Source organism: Pongo pygmaeus, chromosome 4 (genome assembly GCF_028885625.2).
Source record: "Pongo pygmaeus isolate AG05252 chromosome 4, NHGRI_mPonPyg2-v2.0_pri, whole genome shotgun sequence".
Lineage (NCBI taxonomy): Eukaryota > Metazoa > Chordata > Mammalia > Primates > Hominidae > Pongo > Pongo pygmaeus.
Genome location: NC_072377.2, coordinates 124,042,385 through 124,053,112, shown reverse-complemented (window position 1 = coordinate 124,053,112; position 10,728 = coordinate 124,042,385). Strand labels below are relative to the sequence as shown.

The following is a 10,728-nucleotide window of genomic DNA, read 5'->3' as shown; positions in this document are numbered from 1 at the left end:
CAAAGGGTCAAAAGATTTTATACTTAATATCTCTCAGTCAGGACATTAAAACAACTCTCAGAGCCTTTATGTTGTATATAAAATGTTAGATTAGAGAAGCTCATTATTTAATTGAATTAATAGAAATAACCACTACATTTAAACCCTCAGAAAATAAAGCTGCAGATCTTTGTCAAACAAATGATGATAATAATTGTAATAATAGCAGCTAACCCTTACTGAGTGTCTTTAAGTTTCAAGAACTCTTCCAAAGACATTACAGTTATCCTCATAACAATTCATTGGGTTAAATATTAATATTCCAATTTTTCAATGAGGAACTTGAAGCCCAGAAAGGTTCAACAATATGACCAACATCCCATAGTGGCTGAGTGAAGAAGTGAGAATTCAAGCATAAAGCAGGAAGACAACGCATTAGAGTAAACATTTCAAAGTTGTAGTTTAGTTCGGAAAACACAGATTGATTTCCACTAAAGAATAGGAAGTGCCACACTGTCTCTCATTTTAACCTAGTTAGGATAAACTTTTATTCTGTTCTATTTAATTTTTACCTCAGAATATTAGGGGTAGAGCATCCAAGAAAGTAAGTAGCCAAATGAGTAGGCATTAGACAGATTAATTATTTGGGCTTTTACAATTCAATGATCACATCAATGTCAACTTGGAATTTAGTCATGTATGCCCTGTTGGGTCTTCAAAGCAATTTTCTTGTGCTGAAATCCATGTACAGTTATATAGTGAACTAAGAGGAGGCACTGATTTCACAAGTAACTACAAACTGATAAGTTAGAAAAAAAAAAATTCAACCACTGTTTAACTTTCAACTTTGGAGAACTTAATATAAAGTGAACAGTACTATATATGATTTATATTTCAGGGCACTCTCACACATACCTCATTTAATCTCCTCATTGACATAGTTCTAATAACAGAAAATGTACATCAACACACGTAGAGCTTTCTGTACATCAACACATGTAGAGCAAATAACTTACATAATCAAGCTATGTGTATGCTAATGTAAAGGAGTGTGCCAAATACATTTTATAACCCATCTTACATCCCCTTGGCCTGTCACTTTACTCAAGCCATTTATGTGGCAATCAGTGGTGCCTCAGATACAGCTTGATAAAATGACCCTCAAGCTGCACTGCCTCTCATTTGTTTTCTGCCCCAGGCTTCTCTGTCCATTGAGGTTTAGTCTATGCTGAGCCATGAGCAAACCTAGAAGTGTGAGAGCATTAACAACCCTGGAACAACCTTCAATCAACAGAGGATAGTAACTGGTAGATAAATATTTCCATCTTCCCCATGAGAGGTGCACACATCCCCATGGATGGATAATTCTGAAGCACATTGTATAGAGCAGCTTTGACCTCCACCTCCCCCCAGACGTTTTCTTAAAAATGCATCCTTAGATGGACTGCCTTCTTTCCCATTTCACTCTTCCCAATTCATCATGCTTATTCTGCTTTACTGGATTAAGTTACAATAGTTAACAGTATACGTATATATACACTATATACATGGGAACTATTTCTCAAGCCATTGACATAGGATCTGCTTTATGAAGGAAGTCAAGCCAAATCAGAGCATTTAAGTAACTTACAAAAGAGACTGCTAATATTAGCATTAGAATTACAAACCAGGTCTTCTATCTCCTTAGAGTATGATATGGTTTGGCTGTGCCCCCAACCCTCCAAATCTAATCTTGAACTGTAGTTCCCATAATCCCCACGTGTCAGTGGGAGGTAATTGAATCATGGGGATGGTTTCCCCCATGCTGAATGAGTTCTCACAAGTTCTGATGGTTTTATAAGCATCTGGCATTTCCCCCACTGTGTCATTATCTCATGCCACCCAGTGAAGAGGTGCCTTCCACCATGATTGTAAATTTCCTGAAGCCTCCCCAGTCATGCAGAACTGTGAGTCAATTACATCTCTTTTCTTTATAAATCATACAGTCTTGCATATTTCTTCATAGCAGCATGACAATGGACTAACACAGTACATTGGTACTGCAGAGAATAGGGCAATTCTGTAAAGATACCCAAAAATGTGAAAGTGACTTTGCAATTGGGTAACAGGCAGAGATTGGAACAGTTTGGAGGGCTCAGAAGAAGAAAGATGTGGGGATGTTTGGAACTTCCTAGAGACTTATTGAATGGCCTTGACCAAAATGCTGATAGTAATACAGACAATGAAGTCCAGGCTAAGGTGGCCTCAGATGGAGGTGGGAAATGTGTTGGGAACTGGAGTAAAGGTCATTCTTGCTGTGCTTCAGCAAAAAGACTGATGGCTTTTTGCCTCTGCCCTAAAGATCTGTGGAACTTTGAGCTTGAGAGAGATGATTTAGGGTACCTGGCAGAAGAAATTTCTAAGCAAAGCATTCAAGTGAAGACAGAGCATAGAAGTTTGGAAAATTTGCAGCCTGACAATGTGGAAGTAAAGAAAAACCCATTTTCTGGGGAGAAATTCAAGCTGGCTGCAGAAATTTGCTTAAGTAATGAGGAGTCAAATGCTAATCACCAAGATAATGGGGAAAATGTCTCCAGGGCATCTCAGAGAACTTGACAGCAGCCCCTCCCATCACAGGCCCAGGGGCCTAGGAGGGAAAAATGGTTTCCTGGGCCAGGCCCAGGATCCAGGGCCTCCCTGCTGTGTGCAGCCTCTGGACTTGGTGCCTCTGAATCCTAGCTGCTACAGCCATGGCTAAAAGGAGCCAAGGTATAGCTCAGGCCATTGCTTCAGAGGATGCCAGCCCAAAGCCTTGGCAGTTTCCACACTGTGTTGGTCCTGCAGGTGCACAGTAGACAAAAACTGAGGTTTGGGAACCTCCACCTAGATTCAGAGGATGTATGGAAATGCCTAGATATCTAGTCAGCAGTCTGCTGCAGGGGCAGAGCCCTCACGGAGAATCCCTGCTAGGGCAGTGCAGAAGGGAAATGTGGGGTCAGGGTCCCCACACAGAGTCCCCAGTGGGGCACTGCCTAGTGGAGCTGTGAAAAGAAGGCCACTGTCCTCCAGACCCCAGAATGGCAGATCCACCAATAGCTTACACCGTGCACCTGGAAAAGCCACAGACACCCAATGCCAGCTATGAAAGCAGCAAGGGGGTCTGTACCCTGCAAAACCACAGGGGCAGAGCTGCCCAAGGCCATAGGAGCCCACCTCTTGCATCAGTGTGCCCTGAATGTGAGACATGGAGTCAAAGATCCTTTTGGAACTTTAAGGTTAAATGACTGCCCTATTGGATTTTAGACTTGCTTGCGGCCTGTAGCCCTTTTGTTTTGGCCAATTTCTCCCACTTGGAACAGGTGTATTTACCCAATGCCTGTACCCATATTGTCTCTTGGAAGGAACTAACCTGTGTTTGATTCTACCAGCTCATAGGTGGAAAGAACTTGTTTGTCTCAGATGAGACTTTGGACTTGAACATTTGAGTTAATGCTGGAATGAGTTAAGACTTTGGGGAACAGTTGGGAAGGTATGATTGTGTTTTGAAATGTGAGTACATGAGATTTGGGATGGGCCAGGGGCAGAATGATATGGTTTGACTGGGTCACCACCCAAATCTCATCTTGAATTATAGTTTCCATAATCCCCACATGTCATGGGAGGGACTCAGTGAAAGGTAATTGAATCTTTGGGGCAGTCTCCTGCTGTTCTCATAATAGTGAGTGAGTTCTTACAAGATCTGATGGTTTTATAAGAATCTGGCATTTCCCCCGCTAGCTCTCATTCTCTCTCCTGCTGTCATGTGAAAAGCTGCCTTCCACCATCATTGTAAGTTTCCTGATGTCTCCCCAGCCATGCGGAACTGTGAGTCAATTAAACCTCTTTTCTTTATAAATTACCAAGTCTCGGGTATTTCTCCATAGCAGCATGAGAACAGACTAATACAGAATATGTGAATTAAAAGCATGGATCTTTAAGACAAATTAACCTGGATTTGACACTTGTTAAGACCCCCTGAGAACGTGCCTTGACTTTTGTAAGTATCAACTATTAAACTGGAATACTAATAAAAATAATAATAATACTAATGGTCAACCTTCATTGAGTGCTTCCATGTGTAGACTCTGCTATAAATGCTCTGTATATTAATCCTCACCCACCTATTAATCCAATTAATCCTCACCAGCCTATTAACCTCACCATAACTTTGTTAAGTATATGCCATTAGTATTATCACCATTTTACAGATGAAGAAACTGGGATACAGAAAGTTTACTATGCCCAAGATCACAAAGCCAGTAAGTGGCACCTCAGGGATTCCAACCCAGATATTCAAGCTCTAGGGTTCACACATTTAACACTACTAGCCATCAGACACAGTGACTCATGTCTGTAATCTCAGCACTTTGGGAGGCCGAGGTGAGAGGATTGCTTGAAGTCAGGAGTTCCAAACCAGCCTAGGCAACATACAAAGATAAATAGGTTTAAAAATTTGCCAGGCATGGTGGCACACACCAGCAGGTCCAACTACTCAGGAGGCTTAGGTGGGAGGATCACTTGAGCCCAGGAGGTGGAGGCTGCAAAGAGCTATAAGCACACCACTGCACTCCAGCTTGAGCAACAAAGCAAGACTCTGTCTCTAAACAAATAAATACATAAACAAACACTATTAGCTTCACTGCTTCCTTATATGGTTGTAACAAGAAAATATAACAATAACTTAAAAGACAAAGCATTTAGTACAGTGCCTGGCGCACAGAAAGTTCTCACAATAATCAACAAAAGAAAAAACAAAGTTTGAAACCTGATTTTTTTAATGGTACCAAATATTTCTTTTCTGTCCATTTATCTTTGTTTCTCTGATTTCTTCTTTTCTTGGACTCTCTTCCATTAAAATGTTTGTTAGGGCCCTTCCATCACTCTGACTTGTTGATATATTATCTTTTCCTTGTCCCTCATCCCCAGTTGCCTTCTCCAACTTCTCCCATTGCTTCCTTTCAAATCTCATTTTTCTCAATTTCACAACCATTGACAGATCAGCATGAGAAACATCAGAGATAGTTTATTTTCATGACATTCCCTTCAGAATCTCACTAGAAAAAATGTTTTTGTGGTATTTATGACAAAGCACCCCAACCTACCTGCACACACACAATCAGAGTTTGTCAGATCTCTCAATATGTAAATGGAGGCTCTTCAGTGATCAAAAGGGACCAACAAAAAAGACCTCCTCCGTGCTGTTCTGTGTCTTTGTGGCAGTGTGTGTGCTGACTACAGTCTGACGTACAGGGCAAAAACAGCAAGTTAATTAGATAAACCTTTTCTTTGATTCATTGGCAAGATCTTCTCTTTCTTTTTAATCAATAGTCTAAATGCTAACTCATTCGCCTTAACCTTTCCTCCCAAATGATAACCACTGATCATAATTTGCATATGCAAAGTAGTCACAAGGAGACCTACAATTAAGGTGCCTGACAACTACTCTGATTACTATGTTTTTCACAACTGCCAAGAAATGTCTAACTGCAGACTGAAATTCTTTCCCAGTGTAGAAGAATATTGCTTATACAAATGTGAATGATTCTGGTGATTACTGGTAAACATCAGTAGATGGCATAGAGATGGTTCCACAATGGATGCACTTTGTCTCCTTAGGCAACCTTGAATTATCCTAAGTTACAGAAAAGTTACATCAATGCTGACTTTACACTTTTTGGAACTAAACAGAGTATGAATTAATTTAATTTACTTTAAGTTAGGTATTTTCCAATGAAGAAACATTCCCAGGTGTCATAAGTAAACCTGCAATTTAATATCTTCCATTGAACAATCTTCTCAAGGTGGCCACATTTCCAGAATTTGCAGTAGTTCTATTTCTGTGGCAAGCAGCTGTTTGCTATGATTTGTGGACAGTGGTTAATTAATAAAAAATTAATCTACACATCAAGAGAATTTAATGTACACATCAAGGGACTTTAATGTACACATCTTACACTGAAATATAACCCAGATTAAGAGTTTATACCTTATTTGCTCTTTCAGACATAACTTGTTTCAAATTTCAAATAAGTAACTTTTCTGTTGTTGTTGCTGTTTGTTTGTTTATTTGTCTTTGTTTTCCAAGTTAAGCACCCTATCTCCTTTATTAGGAATTTCTGGTTCATGAAGACTTGCTTGAGGCCTCCTACTCTAGAGCCCTCAGAATCCCCTATTAACAGAGAATCCTAGTTTCCCCCCAGCCCTTTTGTTCAGAACCACCAGAGAAATGTTAGCTAGTGGGCACAGCCACCAGCTGCCTTTAACAAGGCAAGCATGTGTGGGATGCCATTTGTGGGAACAGGTACAGGGGAAGAGGATTTTCCTAGGAAGGGAAGTGAGAGTGAGGAAAGTCAGAGGACAGAGAAGCCCCTGAGAATAAGTCTACAGGAAGGACAACCATGTAAACCACAAAACAGAGGAAGTAGAATGCATTTCCTTTCATCATAAAGCAGTGCTCCCAAACTTTCCATAGCATGGCACACCCCAAGGGCGGAGAACTAACATCCAAGCACACCTGGATGGTGGATGGGACCCACTTCTGGGTAACCTGATGAGGAAACTATAGTGTAGAAATTCAGGATGCAGTCTTCAGAGCAGAGTGGGCCTGGTTCAAGTCCCTGTTCTGCCACTTACTAACTGCATGACCTTGTGCAAGCTACTTAATTTCTCAGCTCCTTCTCTGTGATGTGGGTACAATGTGGTCAGGAATAAAAGAACGCATGCATATGCAGCGCTCAGCACAAAGCCTGACACACAGCAGGCTCTCACCAGGTACTATTCTTAGCACGACTGCTTGGTTGAGCTACTGTGGCAGTGGCAGGTTGTGCCCCAAGGGGGTGGGCTCAGGAGCCCGTGCAGCAAGGGGCAGTGACCAAGGAGGCAGGGAGTAGCAGCCTTATCTTTTCAGCCTCTCTGCCTTGGACCTTTGCTCCTATTGGGTCCCAAGTTAGGAAACCTAAGGACCAAGCCAGTGACTGACAGCTTCCATTTGAAATGGAATCGTCTGCATCTCCGAGTGGCCCTATACCTGACAATATCATTGTTAGTGAAAGCCCAGTGACAAACGCACTCCCCCACCCCAAGTTCTTCCACATCTTCCATGGAGGACAGCACAGCCAATAGGACAGAGTACATTTATGGGCAGGGCTGGCTAAACAGGCTGGGTACGAGTCCGGAACAGGGTCAGGAGGATCTGGCTTCCCACTGGCTGACACGACAGAATCCTTCTCGCCTTGCTGTCTGATGTACTGGTCCAATAGGGTGGTCAACTGCAGGGGCTGGTGCTGGAGCAGGGAGTGGGTCTGGGCCATGAGTGGAGTGAGGCCTCCCACAAGCTCCCCCTGTGCCAGGGGCAGGCTGGGAAGGCTGGAGTAGTTGATAAAGCCCTGCCTGCTGAGGATGGCATCTGTGTCATTGATGTAGCCACCTAGCAGCAGCAGGAATGGCACAGTCCTTAAGATCCTTACCATCTCCTTGACCTTGGGCTCTTCACTGACCAGCAGCATGTTGTACTCCACAAAAAGGGGCAGCAGATTTTGGTACTTGGAATCCTCCAGGAAGAGCTTCAGGACCTGGTTGTGGAAGACCTTCATCAGGATCTTGTGTCTCCGCAGCTGGTGTCGCATAAGAAGCTTGTCTTCTGCGCTCAGAGCCACGTTCTGGCAGACAGCTATCATTCGGTTGTCCTGGAAAACCGCTGCTATCTCCCAGCGGAGAAGGCTGATGAGGCCTGTCTCCTGAAATTGGAAAGCAATAACCAAGGGTACATCAGCTGTCACTTCTCCTGGCAACCTTGCTCCCTGTGGGTAAGTTCTAGGGCTTCCAGTGATGCCTCCTGTGGGGGGCCGGGAGGAGATGGCAGACATGTTGGGTTGACAGCTGGTGTCGGGGGGGCTATATTCAGTCACAGCCATCAGCTTCTGCCACTGAAAGTGCATCACACAACGGTGGTGGGTAAAAGCCTTGGAGCCATAGCAGACAGTCTGGAGGGCAGGCAGCCGGCCCGCCTGGGGCAGGAGACCCCCTCGCAGCAGCCCTGCCACAGCCGCAGCCATCTCCACCTCAAGAATGGACAAAACAGTAACTTTTTAAAAAGCAAATATTTAAGGGCCGGTAGAATCCACATATCTTCTATATGGATTTATCTAATGTCAATAATGTACATTTCTTTGCATCTTAGGAAGTAGTATTCTCATGCTGAATCCCAATAAGCCTTCATGGTAATCACATAAGTTATCAATAATTTCAATTCTGTGGGGATTTTTTTAGCTTAATTAACTCAAATGTAAATCCCCATATTAAATATTCTCAAACACTATGTTCTCTAGCTTTATCACTTGAAGAAGTTGTACCATGCTTAAAAATATAGTGAAATACAATTTTTTAAGAGTGGCATTTTTAGCACCATGTTTATAGAGCACTTGGTGCAGGAATCAAAATTATTAGCAGTGCCTTTTTTGCTTGTTTTAAGAGACTTCTCACTTTTGGCTGATGGCTACATCTCTAAATAGATTTTACACTCCCTGCTCAGAGATGGAAAAGCACATACAGCTCTCTTCACATTCAAATAACAATCTCTTCACTCATCACCACCAAAGTCCAATACCCGTCCCAGAACCTATCAAATTAATTACCAAAGCTTTTCTGCTCTCAGGTTCTCACAGACAAAGCATGCCTGTGAGGGCATTTTACACGTTTTATCCCACTGTTTCACAGGATAGTCTTACATTCCAGAATGTACCTAAATGGACTTAAAAGGACCTCTCCTGTGATCCTGTGAATTCATCATAATGATTGCCCTGGGGAAAAAGAGAGTCCTCGATAGGAGAGATCCAAAAAGAACTGCTGCTTGGTAAAAGCTCCAGGTTAGGGATATGTCATCATTTAGCCATGGGGAGTTTAATTTACTAGAGTTCAAAGCAAGAAAGGGATTATCCGCAAAACCCCATTCAAGATAGCAACAATTTAAGAGGAAAGTCAGATCAAGGGACACACTGGCACCAAAGTTAAGCAGAGTCTTAGAAAGTAGCCAATATCTGAGGTCAGAAACCAGGTCATAAAGCAAGGGTATAAACAATGGGCACAGTGGAAAATCAGCTCAGAGAACACCTGCTTGCCAGGTGTGATTCATTCCCACAGGTTCTTAAAGACCTACCATGGCCACAGTGTCTGGCAGTGAATATTCAGAGACCATTAACAAAGTAGGCAGAAAACACAATTTTATTGTTTCTGAAGAATTTAAGTATTTACATGTATGTGTTAATGGCACATATTAAAGAGAATAGTAAAAGAAAGCTGAGGAAAATTCAAAAGTAAGGACAAACCCATGAACAAATTCATGAATAATAATCAGAGTTGAGAAAACAGTCTGGGCCAAAGCTGAGGTAAAGGAAAACACTTAAAACATGTTCTTTATTTTTTAGTAGGCAAAAAGTAGACCCGTTTCAGAAGAAGTAGAGAAGAAAAAAAAAAGTGTATTATTGGGAAGATGTGAAGGCACCGAATGAAAAGGTAAAGTACTCTTTTTGTTGCTAAAACTAGTTGAAAGCAATTCATATGACTCTACAGAATATTAAAATCTGACACACTGTAAAAGCCTTGATTTTTAAGATTTGTTAGGTATGTAAGATTTGTTAGGTATGTAAAGGTAAATATATATACAAAATAGAAGCCATTGAGCATTGAAAGAATATATAGTCATTGAACCTAGTTATAAAATCCTAAAGTGAAAAACTGATTTTCACATATACATATCTAAATGTACTTGTTTTTAAACCTGAACTTGCTTTTAAATTATACAAGTAAACACTTTGCCACAAAAAGTCACTTGAAAGTACACAAAATACAGCCCTTTTGTCAGGATTTTTACAACCCACAGCATCGTTACAGGATGAATGTGGATGGATACCATGAAAATAATTTCTATCTTCAATTATTATACCCAGCTATGATTTTTACAAAAATGACAGGAATTTGTGCAATAGCTGATTAACTCTACTAAATTAGATAACTTGCTTAATTTGCAATAATTTTAAGTCTCTGTGCATGTCATAATTTGAACAGTTAACACCAAATCCCAAGATAGTAGTCTATTTTCTGTAAATAACTGCACTAAATAAAATTACAAATTTTAGTAATGGCACTTCTTCTTAATCCTAAACTATCTCCCTCATTTCCAGTTAATTCTATATTTCATTTAGTTACAAAACATATTAAAGTACTTTAAAAGACAGTCTGTTGTGAAGTACTATGATTATAGAATGTTTCAATAATGCAAAAAATAGAGGCTGAAACAAGTTTTAAACAACACTAAAATAAAGAAGAAACTGTTTGACACAGTTTTGTAAAAGTGCTAAAGATACCTGGCTAGCTTCCACATAAATCTCTACTGGATAAGTCTTGAAGCATTCTACAGCTTATCCACACTACCTCTCCCTTTTATCTTTGTGAAAAAATTAGCCCTTCCAACTTGGCTGTAAAAGACTAACTGGACTTTAAAGATGCATTAGAACTCAAATATATTTCTAGTTCTTATAATACATAGTCTTAAAATAAACTCCACTTTCTTACACTTGTATAAGAGAATCTCTGGTCTTTTGTTTCAGAAGGCCTTTGAGCTAGCTAGAAGAAATCCTGCATCTGGGGAAAAAAAGGATGATAATTACCATAAGGAAAACAAGTGAAGGTATAAAACTCACTGCTATAGCAGATACACAAATGAGAAAAAGAAAA

The 10,728-nt window shown here is 40.9% G+C and overlaps 1 protein-coding gene across 1 annotated transcript; it reads right to left on the bottom strand.

Moving 5' to 3' along the window:
- Positions 1 to 6,409: 6,409 nt before the first annotated feature.
- Positions 6,410 to 9,057, bottom strand: LOC129037434 (large ribosomal subunit protein uL10m-like). The gene is made up of 2 exons (XM_054489554.1): positions 8,738 to 9,057; positions 6,410 to 8,057 (listed from the first exon to the last, which is right to left on the bottom strand). The coding sequence occupies exon 2, from the start codon at positions 8,049 to 8,051 to the stop codon at positions 6,840 to 6,842; it is 1,212 nt and encodes a 403-aa protein (XP_054345529.1). The 5' UTR covers positions 8,052 to 8,057; positions 8,738 to 9,057; the 3' UTR covers positions 6,410 to 6,839.
- Between the last annotated feature and the right edge of the window lie 1,671 nt (positions 9,058 to 10,728).